This window comes from Ylistrum balloti, unplaced genomic scaffold, assembly GCF_031769215.1.
Source record: "Ylistrum balloti isolate Yb309-2 unplaced genomic scaffold, AGI_CSIRO_Ybal_v1 Utg369914, whole genome shotgun sequence".
Classification (NCBI taxonomy): Eukaryota; Metazoa; Mollusca; class Bivalvia; order Pectinida; family Pectinidae; genus Ylistrum; species Ylistrum balloti.
Genome location: NW_026782035.1, coordinates 1 through 20,549, shown reverse-complemented (window position 1 = coordinate 20,549; position 20,549 = coordinate 1). Strand labels below are relative to the sequence as shown.

Here is a 20,549-nt window from a genome sequence, read left to right as displayed (position 1 = left end):
AAAGTTTCCTACCTTTTCGGACAGAAGATTGAGAAAAGTCTTCATATACAGGTGAGATAACAGTTTCCTACCTTTTCTGACAGAAGATTGAGAAAAGTCTCCATATACAGGTGAGATCAAATTTTCCTACCTTTTCTGACAGAGGATTGAGAAAAGTCTCAATATACAGGTGAGATCAAAGTTTCCTACCTTTTCTGACAGAGGATTGAGAAAAGTCTCCATATACAGGTGAGATAACAGTTTCCTACCTTTTCTGACAAAAGATTGAGAAAAGTCTCCATATACAGGTGAGATCAAAGTTTCCTACCTTTTCTGACAGAAGATTGAGAAAAGTCTATATAAAGAGGTCAGATAACAGTTCTCTACCTTTTCTGACAGAGGACTGAGAAAAGTCTCCATATACAGGTGAGATCAAAGTTCCATACCTTTTCTGACAGAACATTGGGAAAAGTCTCAATATACAGGTGAGATCAAAGTTTCTTACCTTTTCTGACAGAAGATTGATAAAAGTCTCCATATACAGTTGAGAACAAAGTTTCCTACCTTTTCTGACAAAAGATTTGCAAAAGTCTCCATATACAGGTAAGAAAAAAGTTTCCTACCTTTTCTGACAAAAAGATTTGGAAAAGTCTCCATATACAGGTTAGATCAAAGTTTCCTACCTTTTCTGACAGAAGATTTGGTAAAGTCTCCATATACAGGTGAGATAACAATTCCCTACCTTTTCTGACTGAAGATTGAGAAAAGTCTCCATATGCAGGTGAGATCAAAGTTTCCTACCTTTTCTGACAGAAGATTGAGAAAAGTCTCCATATACAGGTGAGATCAAAGTTCCATACCTTTTCTGACAGAAGATTTGGTAAAGTCTCCATATACAGGTGAGATAACAATTCCCTACCTTTTCTGACAGAAGATTGAGAAAAGTTTCCTGATACAGGTGAGATAATAGTTCCCTACCTTTTCTGACAGAAGATTGGGAAAAGTCTCCATATACAGATGAGATCAAAGTTTCCTACCTTTTCTGACAGAGGATTCAGAAAAGTCTCCATATACAGGTGAGATCAAAGTTTCCTACCTTTTCTGACAGAAGATTTGGTAAAGTCTCCATATACAGGTGAGATAACAATTCCCTACCTTTTCTGACAGAAGATTGAGAAAAGTCTCCATATGCAGGTAAAATCAAATTTTCCTACCTTTTCTGACAGAAGATTGGGAAAAGTCTCCATATACAGGTGAGATCAAAGTTTCCTACCTTTTCTGACAGAGGATTCAGAAAAGTCTCCATATACAGGTGAGATCAAAGTTTCCTACCTTTTCTAACAGAAGATTTGGTAAAGTCTCCATATACAGGTGAGATAACAATTCCCTACCTTTTCTGACAGAAGATTGAGAAAAGTCTCCATATGCAGGTAAAATCAAATTTTCCTACCTTTTCTGACAGAGGATTGAGAAAAGTCTCCATAGACAGGTGAGATCAAAGTTCCATACCTTTTCTAACAGAAGATTTGGAATAGTCTCCATATACAGGTGAGATAACAGTTTCCTACCTTTTCTGACAGAGGACTGAGAAAAGTCTCCATATACAGGTGAGATAACAGTTTCCTACCTTTTCTGACAGAGGATTGAGAAAAGTCTCAATATACAGGTGAGATCAAATTTTCCTACCTTTTCTGACAGAGGACTGAGAAAAGTCTCCATAGACAGGTGAGATCAAAGTTCCATACCTTTTCTAACAGAAGATTTGGAATAGTCTCCATATACAGGTGAGATAACAGTTTCCTACCTTTTCTGACAGAGGATTGAGAAAAGTCTCCATATACAGGTGAGATAACAGTTTCCTACCTTTTCTGACAGAGGATTGAGAAAAGTCTCAATATACAGGTGAGATCAAATTTTCCTACCTTTTCTGACAGAGGACTGAGAAAAGTCTCTATAGACAGGTGAGATCAAAGTTCCATACCTTTTCTAACAGAAGATTTGGAATAGTCTCCATATACAGGTGAGATAACAGTTTCCTACCTTTTCTGACAGAGGATTGAGAAAAGTCTCCATACATAAATGCAGACTTTGTAGATGGTCTTTTTCTGTCTGCAACAACTCCTCAATCACTTTTGATCGTTTTTCTTTTCTTTTTTTAATCATTTCTTCCTGCCTTTTCTTTTCCTCTAATTGTTGTTTCTCCTCTTCTTGTCTGCGTTTCTCATCTACGATCTGTTGTTCAACAGCATCAACTTCCTCTGGAGACATTCTCTGTAGAGTTTCTGTAACAGGTATACATAAGTTAACCTTTAAATGTAAGTACAGAAACAACAGGGAAACAGGTCACCTGTATATAACACTCTCACTGCTAAACTAGTTCGGGGTCACAGATCATAGTTGGGTCAAATGTTAATGCCTCGTCCAATAGATTTGGCTGTCACCAATAATACACATGTGTATTATGCGTATGAATAAACAATGGATATGGTGTTTAATGAATAATCTGGACATGAGATAGCATACACAGGTTATGGTAGAAACCTGTATATAACAACCTCACTGTTAATTAATCACCTCCTTCTGTCAAACTAGAGGCTGGAAAAACAGATCACCTATTTATTACACTCTCTCTCTCTCTTAACTAATCACCTCCTTCAGTCAAACTAGAGGCTGGAAAAACAGATCACCTATTTATTACACTCTCTCTCTCTCTTAACTAATCACCGCCTCCAATCAAACTGGGGGCCGGAAAATTCACAATAAAATCATCTGGACTCCTGCGGTTACTTCACTTCGAAGCCATTGCAGAAGTTTTTAATATGCATCCTTGGATTGATAGGTCATCGGTTTATAGGTTATATTTGAGAATGACTACCATGCTTGTTTATGATATATATGGCTTCATGTAACTTGCAAGCAGAAATAATGTGGGACTATAAGAATTTGGTCAGCATGCAAAGGCCTTCATTAAAATTTCACAGTATAAACACCAATGTTTAGTAAACTGTACGTAATGGCACAAAAGCCAAACAAGTTTGATATTTGCTATTTTACATTTTTTTTAACTACATCAATATACTAAAAGATTGTCTGCATATAATTCATTTGCAAACTTTATTCAAAGTTTCACTGATGACCTTGATAAATTGACTTCCTTTGTCTGTTATATCAATGAACTTTGGTCAATATAACTGTTAGCAATTGGTACTAACTGCCTTCCGTTATCTGTCACCAGTATATCGAATGTCAATAATAGTGGTCACCATATTGTCAGAAAAGGTGCAGCTTATATTCCTGTTTGGCTTATATGTGGATAAAAATGTTTAAAGTCAGTAAACATTGGCTCTGTGACTTATATACCAGTGGAGCTTATAACCAAGCAATTACACTAATGGTAATCAAAGGATAACAACGATCTTAAATTTGCTTCTCTTTGATATATCATTTATGAAACTCATCACAAATTTTTCATTTTAGCTAGCAAAAGGCTCAATGAAATGAAAATCAATGTGACTTGTTTCATAAAATCAGAATCCAATTTAAACCCTAAATGTAGGACATATTACTCAATAACCCATACAGAACGCACTTAAAAATTCAAGTGACTTTAATATAAGACTTTAGTAACAACATACACATTGTGTATATACAACTGGCGAAAAAAATCTACATGAGACAGTACTGCAGGTACATTCAAAACTTTGAGAGAGAAGGATCAGCTGGTAAGATTTCCTAAGAAAGTTTACTAGATTTCAGAATGTTACTTATTTAATATTAAGTATATCAATTTAATTATTATGTAGCAGTTTATTTAATATTGAAGTTTTACACAACTGTGATATAAATATAGTCACACAAATTTTTATCTGGGAATTTTACATACTGTATACTCGGATACCATTATACAACAAATTCGCCTCATGTTCATTTCACACTCTGAGGATTATATAACATTGCTTTGAGAAAATTCTTTTCCAATCTTAATTTTGCCCTCCCTGTACATGGACAAAAAGGGCAAAAATTAAGCAGGGATAAAATTTCACATTATACCTTGTAGATGATGATTAAATCTTTTGAGTTAAAAAACTTGTGCATTCAGAATTAATCTCCAGAAATTTAACGGACATTATAACAGCACAACCATCAACACCAATTCATCTACATGTCTAAAACAGAACTCACCCCTCAAGTTTTGTAACTCCTCAGTAAGACCTTTGATGTTTTCCTCATAAAATTCAACATTGTCATACACTTCTGCACGATCTTCTTCTCGACTGTTGGTCAACATGTGTTCTAACTCTCCTTTACACTTCCGACAGTTCTGTCAACAAAAATTCCAAACGGTTAAGAAAGGTGGTAATAAAGCTGGTCTATAAATACCACTTTTTAATGATATTTTCTCCTAACAAGAAGGCCACAGTCCTGAACGATCATCGGACAATTAATGCACCAATGGACAAACAATAGAATTGCAGACGATAGACTGACAAATCTGATGAATTTCCACGATGATCTTTTGGACCACAAGAGCATTTGATTCGACCATACATGGGTGTTGAGAAGAAGATTTTTGTAAGTCAATGTGACCCCTTCTGGCCCTACCTAACAGCCCCTAGGGGTCAGTCAGGATCAATCTATTCATACTACCTAGTTGTCAACCTTCATTCACAATTCTAACCAAGATTGAAATATTTACAATTATAATTAAACAAATCATACTCAACAATCTAGTTTTCCTTTATAAACTAGAGTAAACTTTACCCTCCCCCCCCCCCCCCCCCCACCCCACGGGGAAATGTGAGACCTTGGGGCCATGAAATTCACAATTTTGGTAAACCACCTTAAGACACTTCTATCCATGAAGAGCATTTGATACTGCCATATCTGGATGTTGAGAAGAATATTTTTGAAATCTGAGTCAATTTGAACCCCTTCAGCCCTACCCTTCAGCCCTGGGGGTCAACCAGGGCAGCGGTCAGACTTTTGATCAAGTAATATGATAATTGGTGAGGATGGCAGTCACACTTTTGATAAATTGATGTGATTAGCCATGAAGGCAGTTAATTGATATGATTACCACAATCATAATGTGGAAGATTGGCCCAGCAGTATATTAAAATTGCACTGTTTGAATAATAAATGGGCCAAAAGCTTGCTTACCTCCAAGTCCTTCTCTGCTTCCTGTATCCTGTTACGTAAATCTCGAATGACCTCTGCATTGGCTTCATCTGCAATTTACAAATCAATGTAAAGCATTGTTGATCTAATACCTGAAACTTTGATGAAATACTTATGTCACCATTCATCATCAATATAATCATAGCAGTATTCTTCAGATATCACTATCAAAGATGGCCGCTGACAGCCATCTTGAATATGTGATAAAACATTCATATTCATAGTAAAATGCAAAATATTAAACCTGTCTCTATAGTTTCAAGAAGAAGATTGCTTGAATATATCTAACCATGTTCCAAATGCAGAGATATATAGTGAAAGAGAGATTTAGCTGGAGCCTCATTTTTTGATGACAGATAAAAGAAAAAAAGAGAAAAAAGATGCCTTCACGGTCACCTTAGTTGAATATTTAGGTTTTAACAAGTGACAAGCACAAACTTAACAAGAGGCTGAATGGGTGTGCAGCACCTACCTGGTATCTATTATATAAAAAATGGACAAAATTGACATGGCTACTATAGCTGCAATAACAAATTCAAATTTTGATCCTTGTGACCTTGAATTTAGGTCAAGGACATTTCCTTTCGCAAACTTTGTCGGACTTCATCCTAGAACCATACCAGCCAAATTCCATGGCTCTACGCCTTTTAGGTCATGAGAAGAAGTTATTTAAACATTTTAAAAATGTGACCCCCGTCACTCGAACATAGGTCAAGGTAATTTCTTTTCACAAACTTTGTCAGCTTCATCCTAGGAACATACCAGCCAAATATCAAAACATTTGGTCCATTGGTTATTAAGAAGAAGTTATTTTAAGGGAAAAGTAAATGACAGAAAGACGATGGATGACAGACACCGCACCACAGCATAAGCTCACTTGGCCCTTCAGGTCAGGTGACCTAACAAGAGGCCCATGGGCCTTAACGGTCATCTGACAAAAAGCAAGCCAAACTCTAACAACAGTGAGTCTGCCGCTAAAACAGTGGGCTTTATTCATTTGAATGAACTTGGTAGCCCTTCCTCCCAGCATCCTACAAGCCCAATATCAGCACTCTGAGCCTTTTGGTTACTGAGAAGAAGTTGTTTACAGATTTTAACATATTTGAACCCTGTGATCTTGAAAGTGGGTCAAGGTCATTCACTTGAACACATTTGGTAACACTTCCTCAAAGCATCCTACAGGCCCAATCTCAGCATTCTAGTCATTTTGGTTATTGAGAAGTCACTGGCATATTTTAACATATTTAACCCCTTTGACCTTGAAAATGGGTCAAGGTCATTCATTTGAACAAACTTGGTAGCATGTCAACCCAGCATCCTACAGACCCAATATCAGCATTCTGAACCTTTTGGTTGTTGAGAAGAAGTTGTTTAAAAATTTTAACATATTTGACCCCTGTGACCTAGAAAGTATGTCGAGGTCATTTATTTGCACAAACTTGGTAGCCCTTCCTCCAAGCATCCTCCAGGCCCAATATCAGCACTCATGGACTTTTGCTTATTGAGAAGAAGTCGTTTGTATATTTTAACATATTTGACCCCTGTGACCTTGAAAGTAGGCCAAGGTCATTCATTTGAACAAACTTTGTAGGGCTCCATGCCAGCATGCTATGGGCCAAGTATTAGCCCCCTAGGCCTTCTAGTATTTGAGAAGAAGTTATTCATAGATTTTAACATATTTGACCCCTGTGACCTTGAAAGTTGTTCAAGGTCATTCATTTGAACAAACTTGATAGCCCTTCATCCCAGCATGCCACAGGCACAATATCAGCAATCTGAGCCTTTTGGTTATTAAGGAGAAGTCGTTTAAAGATTTTAACATATTTGGCCCCTGTTACCTTGAACGTTGGTCAAGGTCATTCACTTGAACAAACTTAGTAGCACTTCATCCCAGCATGTCACAGGCCCAATATCTACACTCTGAGCCTTTTGGTTAATGAGAAGAAGTTGTTTAAAGATTTTAACATATTTGACCCCTGTGACCTTTAAAGTGGGTCAAGGTCATTCATTTGAACAAACTTGGTAGAGCTCCATGCCAGTATCCTCTGTGCCAAGTATTAGCCCCCTAGACCTTCTAGTATTTGAGAAGAAATTTTTTGAATGAAAAGTTTATGCACGGGGGACGGCGGACGGTGCACGGCGGACGACGACAGCTATAGGTCATCTTGACCCTTTGGGTCAAATGACCTAAAAATTAGAATGTGGGATGTAAGAATCAAGTGTACTTACACTTTTCAATGGCCTCCTCTGACAAGGGTCTCCTTGGAGGTGGTCGTTTTGGAGGAGAAACTATCTGAGATGGGGTAGGTGGGGCAGGGCGGGATGGAACACGCACATTTTTGGGAGGGCAGGGTGCAGATCTGTGAGGGAGGGTCTTGTTAGGTATGTTCTGAGGGGTGCAGGTGTCCCAAACACTGCCCCTGGGCACTGTTGGGCGGGGTGGAGGTGGTTTTTTTAAGGATAACTTTCGTTCAAGTGTATCAACTGAACCCATCCTTTGTGGTGATGGAGGAGGTCTTCTTGGAACTGGAAATTTGTGATCTGGGATCAAGGCATCTGTGAAGAAAGTGGAGTTCCCAACGCTGATCTGATTAGTGCTATTCAGGCCTGAGGAAGTGGCTAGACTGCCTTGTCTACTGAGACGTGATTGTGAAGTGTTAGTGGAGTCAAAGGTCACTGGAAAGTTTACTGAATGTCTGTATTGACTGGCAGACATATGGCTGGGTGGAGGGGGACGTTTTACTCGAACAGGAACAGATGCTGACCCCTGGCTTTCAGTCTCTCGAGAACCAACACTTGATCCAGAGGAGGTTGTACTGTGAGTACTAGAGCTTCGAGAACGAGTCTCTTCCATTGCTTTTTCCATCTCACTAGTAATCAAAGAATCAAGGTTTTTGTTGATGTGGGGTGTCTCTGTAATTATTGCAGGCTGAACCAGTCCTATCCTATCTAGTTCACACGAAGATGAAGATTTAGGTTTGGAGTTTGAATCTGGGACCACAACACTCTGTAGAACAGGAGAGGATGGAGATCTCTGGATACTGCCATCCAAAGTTTGTGATGGTGAAAGGGTAGCCTTTAACGGACCCATAGGCTTTAGTGAAGGTTTCGGAAGTAATGCAGGTTTGGGTTTCAGAGTCGGCTTTGGGGACACCAAGGGTTTCATTGGTGGTTTTGATCTATCAATATTTTTTATTTTTGATATTTCATAATGTTTAGATGTATCTTCACCAACATCTCGCTTGATTTGCTCTGAGTTTCCTTGTGGCGGGATATCTGGACTTTCCTTAAATATCTCTACAAAGTTTTTTGGACAGATCCCTTCCTTGCCTCTGTCATCTTGGGCCATAACCCAATTATCATCTATAAATCTTATAATATGGATAGTGTCTCCCTCCATGACACTGAGATCTCCACTATTTTCTCCAACAAATGTGAACTTGACCAGCCCATAACAGCCGACACTTGAATCAGTATTACTAAACTTAGTCACTTCATTAATACTAACACTACTAGCCTTAAGTAGTGGTCCTGTACTGTCCTCTGACATTGTTTGGTTAACAGATGATATGTTTGCAGGTACTGAATCAGATACATAAGGGCAATCAACAATTATAGACACAAAGGATGCCGGAAATAGTCCAGATTTGCCGTCCAATTCTCCTTCAATCCACTGATCATCTACATGTTGTATGAGATACACCATCTCATTTCCATGAAACGTTAATTCATCTTCAGATTGACCAACAAAGGGATAAAGGGTGCGAGCGTATGGTGTGATGTCAGCGTTGTGTGAGGTTGAACGTGAACACAGGGCCACATCTGACACAGAGTCTGAAGTTTGATGAGTAGAGTTTGCATCACTGGAGGTACTGGTGTGATAAGATACACTCTGTGTATTGTTTATCTCCACTAGACTGGAGGAGACCTGGTGCGTGTCTATTTGTCCATGGTCATCTTGACTGTCCTGGTTATGGGTGTCTTGTAATAGCTCCACACAAGACGCCAGAAACATCCCCGTACGGCCACTAAGTTCTCCAATGTACCAGTCTTCATCAACTACCTCAGTGATGGTGATCATATCCCCAACCTGGAACCCTAGCTCTCCGTCCAGCTGGGCTTTTGAGTCCCTCATGGCCCTGGCAAACATAGGCTCAGATGAATGTACACTCTTGGATCTCTCCCGAAGACAGGATGGCACCTCTAATTCCATTACATGTGTCAATGGGAAAATTCCATGATAAACTCCAGATTTACCCTCCCACCAATTGTCGTCTATACGACGTAAACCAACCACCACTGCACCTGAAATATCAAGGAAGATTGTACAAACAAGAGATCCCAGAGGGATCTTGGCACCCATCATTTGAGGATCTGTTTTCAGTTCTTGAAGATTTGTTTATTTTTTTTTTGTTTGTTACAGGTGTTGTAAATGTTCATGAACTGGTCTTCATTGAATATACTCAATGATGGCACAAGATATTTTTATTAAGCACCTATTAGCAAATATCATTTGAAAAAGATCCCAAAGTGTTATTAGATAGCAGTCAGTTACAGGTGGATAATGGACAATATGCTTGTACTGTATTACTGTCGATATCCAAGATGGCTGCCTGTGGGCCACCTTGATTTCAAATCAGTCCAAAAAAGGTACAATGCACAACTAGGGACCAGGGGAAACCAATATCTATGAAATATCAGAAGGATCCATCCAGTACTTCCACAGATATAGCAGTAACAAGATTTTACTCTCAAAATCCAAGATGGCTGCCTGTCAGCCATCTTGATTTCGGATCAGTCCAAAAAGGTATAATGCACAACTTGGAACCAAAGGGAACCTGCATATGAAATTTGAGAAAGACCCATCCAGTACTTTCCAAGAAATAGTGGTAACAAACTTTTACATTCAAAATCCAAGATGGCCACCTGTCTGCCATCTTGAATTCGAATCAGTCCAAAAAAGGTACAATGCACAACTAGGGACCAAGGGGAACCTGAATATGAAATTTGAGAAAGATCCATCCAGTACTTTCCAAGAAATAGCAGTAACAAACTTTTACTTCCAAAATCCAAGATGGCTGCCTATCTATTAGATAGATGGTGGGCTAAAAACATACAAAAGAATAGAGCCTTTTAATACATATTTAGCATCATTTTACTGTTTCATCCTTCAAGGACTTGTCAGTGATGCTTGGTCAAAACCTGTTCCATCATTCATGACGATTTTTAGTAAAACGTTGGTTGACCCCTGACAACAGACACTGAACGACACACATACGCAGATTGCATGAGCTTACCAGTCCTTCTGAACAGGTGAGCTAAAAATAAATAAATTCTTTGTCTGTGGTATGAAATGATGGACAATAATTTGATTTATAACAATACATATTTATCTATAATAATATATCGTTATTTATAACAATACACAGTCATTTGTGATGAAATGATTCAGTACAATAATTACATAACTTTTAAGTAATTTAATGAATGGAGTGGGTCAGTGTGAATGATCTGAACATGAATCTTGATTCTTCTGCCTCAACATGCTGGGATTAATGGGGATTTAGACAAACATGTGTGTATGAATTTCTGTTAAACTGACAATTCATTGTATTTTTAATATCATAAGAATGCTATTTCAGCAAAGAAATAATTAAACTTTGATCTCTCTCTTCCACTAGGCTTACAAAAGAGCTACATGTATACCTTTTGTGAAATGCAGGTCACCTTCCTGTTGTGAGGGGAAATTTTCTGTAGCCCCAAACACTTTCTGTCCTAGTTGTACAGCAGGAAGGGAAACTTTCTCCACAAAACTCACAGGGAAATTCCCCTCCTTGTTCCCTTTTTTCCCTTTAAGCCAATTACTGTCAATCACTGATGACACTCGAATTATCTCCCCTTTGGTGAGGGTTACCTCCCCTCTCTGGGTTGAGCTGAAATCATAAACTGCTCGGACATACTGGTCCACATAATCAGACACTTCTGGCTTCATCTAAAATAAACAAAGAGGTGACTGACTGACAATATTTAACAATGAATCAATGATATATCAATAACAGATTATTGACATACAAACAACAGATCACCGACAGATCAATAACAGATTATTGACATACAAACAACAGATCACTGACAGATCAATAACAGATTATTGACATACAAACAACAGATCACTGACAGATCCATAACAGATCACTGACATATCGATAACAGATCATTAAAAGATCAATAACAGATCATTGACAGATCAATAACAGATCATTGACAGATCAATAACAGATTATTGACATACAAACAACAGATCACTGACAGATCAATAACAGATTATTGACATACAAACAACAGATCACTGACAGATCAATAACAGATCATTGACAGATCAATAACAGATTATTGACATACAAACAACAGATCACCGACAGATCAATAACAGATTATTGACATACAAACAACAGATCACCGACAGATCAATAACAGATTATTGACATACAAACAACAGATCACTGACAGATCCATAACAGATCACTGACAGATCGATAACAGATCATTAAAAGATCAATAACAGATCACTGACAGATCAATTACAGATCATTGACAGATCAATAACAGATTATTGACATACAAACAACAGATCACTGACAGATCAATAACAGATTATTAACATACAAACAGATCACTGACAGATCAATAACAGATCATTGACAGATCAATAACAGATTATTGACATACAAACAACAGATCACTGACAGATCAATTACAGATTATTGACATACAAACAACAGATCACTGACAGATCAATAACAGATAACCAGCAGATTGATAACAGATTACTGACATACAAACAACAGATCACTGACAGATCAATAACAGATAACTGGCAGATTGATAACAGATCAATAACAGATCATTGACAGATCAATAACAGATTACTGACAGATCAATAACAGATCATTGACAGATCAATAACAGATTATTGACATACAAACAACAGATCACCGACAGATCAATAACAGATTATTGACATACAAACAACAGATCACCGACAGATCAATAACAGATTATTGACATACAAACAACAGATCACTGACAGATCGATAACAGATCATTAAAAGATCAATAACAGATCACTGACAGATCAATTACAGATCATTGACAGATCAATAACCGATTATTGACATACAAACAACAGATCACTGACAGATCAATAACAGATTATTAACATACAAACAGATCACTGACAGATCAATAACAGATCATTGACAGATCAATAACAGATTATTGACATACAAACAACAGATCACTGACAGATCAATAACAGATTATTGACATACAAACAACAGATCACTGACAGATCAATAACAGATAACCAGCAGATTGATAACAGATTATTGACATACAAACAACAGATCACTGACAGATCCATAACAGATCACTGACAGATCGATAACAGATCATTAAAAGATCAATAACAGATCACTGACAGATCAATTACAGATCACTGACAGATCAATAACAGATCATTGACAGATCAATAACAGATTATTGACATACAAACAACAGATCACTGACAGATCAATAACAGATTATTGACATACAAACAACAGATCACTGACAGATCAATAACAGATAACCAGCAGATTGATAACAGATTATTGACATACAAACAACAGATCACTGACAGATCAATAACAGATAACTGGCAGATTGATAACAGATCAATAACAGATCATTGACAGATCAATAACAGATCACTGACAGATTAATAACAGATCATTGACAGATCAATAACAGATTACTGACATATCAATAACAGATCATTGACAGATCAATAACAGATCACTGACAGATTAATAACAAAGCATTGACAGATCAATAACAGATTATTGACATACAAACAACAGATCACTGACAGATCAATAACAGATTATTGACATACAAACAACAGATCACTGACAGATCAATAACAGATAACCGGCAGATTGATAACAGATCAATAACAGATCACTGACAGATCAATAACAGATCACTGACAGATCAATAACAGATTATTGACATACAAACAACAGATCACTGACAGATCAATAACAGATAACTGGCAGATTGATAACAGATCAATAACAGATCATTGACAGATCAATAACAGATCACTGACAGATTAATAACAGATCATTGACAGATCAATAACAGATTACTGACATATCAATAACAGATCATTGACAGATCAATAACAGATCATTGACAGATCAATAACAGATCACTGACAGATTAATAACAGATCATTGACAGTTCAATAACAGATTATTGACATACAAACAACAGATCACCGACAGATCAATAACAGATTATTGACATACAAACAACAGATCACTGACAGATCCATAACAGATCACTGACAGATCGATAACAGATCATTAAAAGATCAATAATAGATCACTGACAGATCAATAACAGATCATTGACAGATCAATAACAGATTATTGACATACAAACAACAGATCACTGACAGATCAATAACAGATTATTGACATACAAACAACAGATCACTGACAGATCAATAACAGATCATTGACAGATCAATAACAGATCATTGACAGATCAATAACAGATCACTGACAGATTAATAACAGATCATTGACAGATCAATAACAGATTACTGACATATCAATAACAGATCACTGACAGATCAATAACAGATCATTGACAGATCAATAACAGATCATTGACAGATCATTAACAGATTATTGACATACAAACAAGAGATCACTGACAGATCCATAACAGATCATTGACATACAAACAACAGATCACTGACAGATCAATAACAGATAACCGGCAGATTGATAACAGATTACTGACAGATCCATAACAGATCATTGACATACAAACAACAGATCACTGACAGATCAATAACAGATAACTGGCAGATCAATAACAGATTACTGACAGATCCATAACAGATCATTGACAGATCAATAACAGATCATTGACAGATCAATAACAGATCATTGACAGATCATTAACAGATTATTGACATACAAACAACAGATCACTGACAGATCAATAAAAGATCATTGACAGATCAATAACAGATCACTGACAGATCAATAACAGATCACTGACAGATCCATAACAGATCACTGATAGATTGATAACAGATTACTGACAGATCAATAACAGATTATTGACAGATTTATAACAGATCCCTGACAGATCAAAAACAGATCACTGACAGATCAATAACAGATCAATGACAGATCACTGATAGATCGATAACAGATTACTGACAGATCGATAACAGAACACTGACAGATTCTGACAGATCGATAACAGATCAATGACAGATCAAAAACAGATCACCGACAGATCAATAACATATCACTGACAGATCAATAACAGATCAGTGACAGATCAAAAACAGATCACTGACAGATCAATAACAGATCACTGACAGATCACTGACAGATCAAAAACAGATCACTGACAGATCAATAACAGATCACTGACAGATCAATAACAGATCACTGACAGATCAAAAACAGATCACTGGCAGATATACAGCCCTACCTTCTAGCATGCCACAGGTCAAATATCAGTACCCTTGTCCTTTTGGTTTTAGAGAAATCTTTTCAAGATTTTGACATATTTAACACCTGTGACCTTGAAAGCAGGTCAAGGTCATTCATATTAACAGATTTCGTAGCCCTACATCCCAGCAAGCCAAAGGTCCAATATTTGCATCCTGATATTGAGAAGATATTATTTGAATGGAAAGTTTATGTTTGGCGACAGACGAAACACAATGCAATAGATGTATTCCAACAATGGCAGCACCAGCTGCAGAATAAACCTATTTAAGCAGTTATTGACATAATCACCTTGATAATGACCTGAAAATCTTGGTGACACCTTAATCTTTAGTCAGGTGGAAAGTCATACATATTTCTCTCCTGTGGTTTACAAGTTACATCTGACTACTCTCCATTCCATCATTCTGTTCAGGGTGTTCGACAGACACACATTTACTTTGTTGATAAGACAGAGCTAGGCCAATTCTGTATATGATACCCTGTTGATACAAAAGAAAAAACACTTAGGAATCAGGTCTTTTTTCAGTGCAGATTATATTAAGATGTATTTCACAATTATTTAAACACATAGAAGAAAATAAGCTTACTAACTCAAAGTGATAAATACTGAACAGAAAACCCTAACTCTATTGACATATCATGTTAACAGATTATACAAAAAAAATACTTTAACAATAAAGTAATAACATAGCAAATTTCTATTTTCAATTGAAACATATTAATCATTTTAGCCAAATATGGCCTATCCTTAATCAGAATTTAATACAATCCCTAGAGAAGATCTATATTTATTGTATCATTTTCATTTGAAACATTAAATCATTTTAGCCAAATATAGCCTTCCCTTGATCAGAATCTAAGACAACTTATATGTTATCACAAGAGATCCCAGAGGGATCTTGGTGTCCAACATTATTTGATCTTTATTTGCTCTTTGAAAGTTGGATCTTTTCCTTTCTTTTCTCTTCTCATCTCTGTTTTAGCTCTCAATTATAAGACACTTGAACATTCCTTTGCAGAAATTGCGATGATAATCTTAACCTGCCAAATCTAAAATGGCTTCTTCTGATCAATTCCCAAATCAAACAGGCAAAAAAAGAGGCCACAGGTAACATATGTATGAAATGTGATATCCATTCAGTACTTATTAAGAAATAGGGATAACAATATTTACTAGGCAAAATTCAAGATGGCTGCCTTTCTGCCATTTTGTTTTTCTGATCAGTCCAAAACTCAAACTCAACTAGGGACAAGAAGGAAAGAACACATGAAATTAGAGAAAGATCTATACAGTACTTCTTACGAAATAGTGATAACAGATTTTCAAAGTCCAAATCTAAGATGGCCATTTGTTTTTTTGATCAGTCCCAAAATAAAACAGGCACAACAAGAGACCATGGGAAACCTACATATGCAATTTAAGAGAGATCCATCTAGGACTTTTCAAGTAAGAGCGATAACAAATTTCATTGAAAACAAAATCCAAGATGGTCACCTGTCATCCACTTTGTTTTTCTGATCAGACACAAGTTCAAACAGCCACAACTAGGGACCATGGGGAACCTATACATGAAAATCTGTGAAAGATCTATACAGTTATTCTCAAGAAATAGCAATATATAGTCAAGGTCACAGGGGTCAAATGTGTTAAACCTTTAAATGACATTTTCTGATTATCCAAAACATCTAGGATAGTGATATTATTCTAAAATAGGTTCTCAATGATGCCCTGTAATATTTAATTTCTTTTCGCCAACTTCGTTGGGCTTCATCAAAGGAACCTTCCAGTCAAATATGATAACTCTACACCTTTCGGTATTTCAGAAGAAGTTGTTTAAATGCAGGACGGACAGGTGATGGACGAATGCCATGCTATGGCATAAGCTCACTTGGCCCTTTGGGCCAGGTGAGCTAAAAATGAATATGTTCATTTTTACATAAAAGACCTTCTCCGACATCATGACATATCAAACAACCAGCAAACAGTTACATATAGGCCAATATATTGAGGATGGAGTTATATTTCCAAAAATACACACTTGCACAATCTACACAATGCATCTAGAAGAAATAGTACTCCTATCCTGGTAACTTTGTTGCCTGTGTTAAAAATCTCCAATAAACTCAATGGTATCTACAAGCCATTGGCAAAAGGAACAATAATGGTTTCACTTTTGTTTTTGTTGTAATTGCTCAGATAAATGAAAGAAATTCGCAATCACGGTAGTATGAACTATTAGGACTAAGGGTTGACATTGTTCCATGACTTTTAGGTCAGGTTTTACATCCATTTCTACAGCCTTACGGGAGCATTTCAGCATACATTATATAAGTTTGTCTCAGAAATGGATATTCTGTCCAAGTTGCAAAATTTCTGTTACCTTTTAAAGAACTCATTCTAATGATATTGTCAGTATCACAATCTCTCTCCTATGGTCAGTTTGGACAGGTGAAATTGGTGGGAACACTTCTAGCCAAACAGTCCAACTGAAATGTCACTGGATCTTAGAATTTATGCAGAGTACTGGGTAAATACATAAGCATATCACTAAAATTTTCTGCCAGGGTTACAATCTTCATACTTCATTAGGCTTATTTTCTGTTGATTTTGTTATTAATAGACTTCATTTTGTTCAGCTAATAGCAACACAAGCCTGTTATGACACATAAATGTTTGTAAAGCGATCTATCTACATCTTTAAAGAATTTCCTCAAATTGAGTATCATGTTTGCTTATATGGTAAACTGGTGTGTACGATTTCCGTCAGAATAAAAGTAGATAATTTTGTAGTTTTCTTCAAAAGCATTCCATGAAATCCCTTTTACCCATAACCAAAGCAAACCAGTCTAGCTGTCCCATCCAATGCATCTGATCCTAGTCGTACGGAACTAATAGATTTCACTCCAAAACCAGCAGCAGAGACCCAACTGTTGACCTGGTGAGCGCTGATGAAACGAATTGCCACAAGTTTAGTGACAAATTCCATATACGGATGGTTCAGAACCTGTAAGTTAATGGCATAATTTTCGGTGTAACACATAAGTGATTATGTACAAATACTAAAAACTTACGTTTTTATTTGTGTTTGCAAACTCAATTCATTAGCACGGGCCAACCATTTCCGATGAGCCCTTTCAGATAGGATACAGGTGGTTGTAAACAATGCATTCGTGAATTCGCCTCGAAGCTACGTTAAGCTTAGTAGATAAAAGCCAGCCCGATAATGAAAATGTTACCCAAACTCTATCTAATGACTATACGATATCTGTCAATGACACTGCACTTCCACAAAACGTTTTATACGAGCTGCAGTTACTATCCAACTTCTCACTTGACAGGTTGTCGCCATTCTAGAATAACGCCACCTGGCGTGACAGGAAAGATAACCCTCACAAAAAGGGGGTGGTTGGCTCTTACAACTTATGAGTATCCTCCATACTCTTGGGATTACAATCACTTTCTCTCTCTGTATACTCCATACTCCAGCGGTTACAATCTTTTCATCTGTCTGTATCCTCGATACTCCAGGGGTTACAATCACTTTCTCTCTCTGTATCCTCGATATTCCAGGGGTAACAATCACTTTTTCTCTCTGTATCGTCGATACCCAAGGAGTTACAATCACTGTCACTCTCTCTTTCCCTGATACTCCAGGGTTTACCATTACTTTCCCTCTCTGTTTCAATGACACTCCAGGGGATACAATCACTTACTCTCTCTATATCCTAGATACTCCAGGGATTACAATTTCTTTCTCTCTCACAGTATCCTCGATACTTCAGTGTTTACTATCACTTTCTCTCTCTGTATCCTCGATACCCCAGGGGTTACAATCACTCTCTCTCTCTCCCTCTGTATCCTCGGTACTGCAGGGGTTACAATCACTTTCTCTCTCTGTATCCTCGATAATCCAGATAATCCAGGGGTTACAATCACTTTTTCTCTCTGTATCCTCGATACCCAAATGGTTACAATCACTGTCTCTCTCTGTGTCCCTGATACCCCAGGGGTTACAATCACTCTCTCTCTCTCCCTCTGTATCCTCGATACTGCAGGGGTTACAATCACTTTCTCTCTCTGTATCCTCGATAATCCAGGGTTTACAATCACTTTCTCTGTATCCTCGATACTTTAGAGGTTACGATCACTTTCTCTCTCTGTATACTCGATACTCCAGTGTTTACTATCACTTTTTCTATCTGTATCCTCGATACCGCAGGGGTTACAATCACTCTCTCTCTCTCTCTCTCTCTCTCTCTATATATATATATATATATATATACTCGTTACTGCAGGGGTTTCAACCACTTTCTCTCTCTGTATCCTCGATGTTTCACGATAATCCAGGGGTTACAATCACTTTCTCTCTCTGTATACTCGATACCCCAGGGGTTACAATCACTTTCTCTCTATATATCCGGGATACTCCAGGAGTTCAAATTACTTTCACTCTCTGTATCCTCCATACTCCTGGGATTACAATCACTTTCTCTCTCTGTATACTCCATACTCCAGCGGTTACAATCTTTTCATCTGTCTGTATCCTCGATACTCCAGGGGTTACAATCACTTTCTCTCTCTGTATCCTCGATATTCCAGGGGTAACAATCACTTTTTCTCTCTGTATCGTCGATACCCAAGGAGTTACAATCACTGTCACTCTCTCTTTCCCTGATACTCCAGGGTTTACCATTACTTTCCCTCTCTGTTTCAATGACACTCCAGGGGATACAATCACTTACTCTCTCTATATCCTAGATACTCCAGGGATTACAATTTCTTTCTCTCTCACAGTATCCTCGATACTTCAGTGTTTACTATCACTTTCTCTCTCTGTATCCTCGATACCCCAGGGGTTACAATCACTCTCTCTCTATCTCTCTCTGTATCCTCGGTACTGCAGGGGTTACAATCACTTTCTCTCTCTGTATCCTCGATAATCCAGGGGTTACAATCACTTTTTCTCTCTGTATCCTCGATACCCAAATGGTTACAATCACTGTCTCTCTCTGTGTCCCTGATACCCCAGGGGTTACAATCACTCTCTCTCTCTCCCTCTGTATCCTCGATACTGCAGGGGTTACAATCACTTTCTCTGTATCCTCGATAATCCAGGGTTTACAATCACTTTCTCTGTATCCTCGATACTTTAGAGGTTACGATCACTTTCTCTCTCTGTATACTCGATACTCCAGTGTTTACTATCACTTTTTCTATCTGTATCCTCGATACCGCAGGGGTTACAATCACTCTCTCTCTCTCTCTCTCTATATATATATATATATATATATACTCGTTACTGCAGGGGTTTCAACCACTTTCTCTCTCTGTATCCTCGATAATCCAGGGGTTACAATCACTTTCTCTCTCTGTATACTCGATACCCCAGGGGTTACAATCACTTTCTCTCTATATATCCGGGATACTCCAGGAGTTCAAATTACTTTCACTCTCTGTATCCTCCATACTCTTGGGATTACAATCACTTTCTCTCTCTGTATACTCCATACTCCAGCGGTTACAATCTTTTCATCTGTCTGTATCCTCGATACTCCAGGGGTTACAATCACTTTCTCTCTCTGTATCCTCGATATTCCAGGGGTAACAATCACTTTTTCTCTCTGTATCGTCGATACCCAAGGAGTTACAATCACTGTCACTCTCTCTTTCCCTGATACTCCAGGGTTTACCATTACTTTCCCTCTCTGTTTCAATGACACTCCAGGGGATACAATCACTTACTCTCTCTATATCCTAGATACTCCAGGGATTACAATTTCTTTCTCTCTCACAGTATCCTCGAT

The 20,549-nt window shown here is 37.5% G+C and overlaps 1 protein-coding gene across 1 annotated transcript in view; it reads right to left on the bottom strand.

Moving 5' to 3' along the window:
* The window catches only part of LOC132546776 (dynamin-binding protein-like), a 70,173-nt gene extending 52,079 nt beyond the window's left edge, over window positions 1-18,094 (bottom strand). The window contains exons 1-7 of the mRNA XM_060210495.1: window positions 18,077-18,094; window positions 17,588-17,749; window positions 10,864-11,149; window positions 7,387-9,462; window positions 5,140-5,207; window positions 4,162-4,300; window positions 2,020-2,261 (exon numbers count right to left, since the gene is read on the bottom strand). Of these exons, the coding sequence (XP_060066478.1) occupies window positions 2,020-2,261; window positions 4,162-4,300; window positions 5,140-5,207; window positions 7,387-9,462; window positions 10,864-11,149; window positions 17,588-17,749; window positions 18,077-18,094 (2,991 nt within the window). The remainder of the gene's footprint in view (window positions 1-2,019; window positions 2,262-4,161; window positions 4,301-5,139; window positions 5,208-7,386; window positions 9,463-10,863; window positions 11,150-17,587; window positions 17,750-18,076) is intronic.
* Window positions 18,095-20,549: the final 2,455 nt, after the last annotated feature.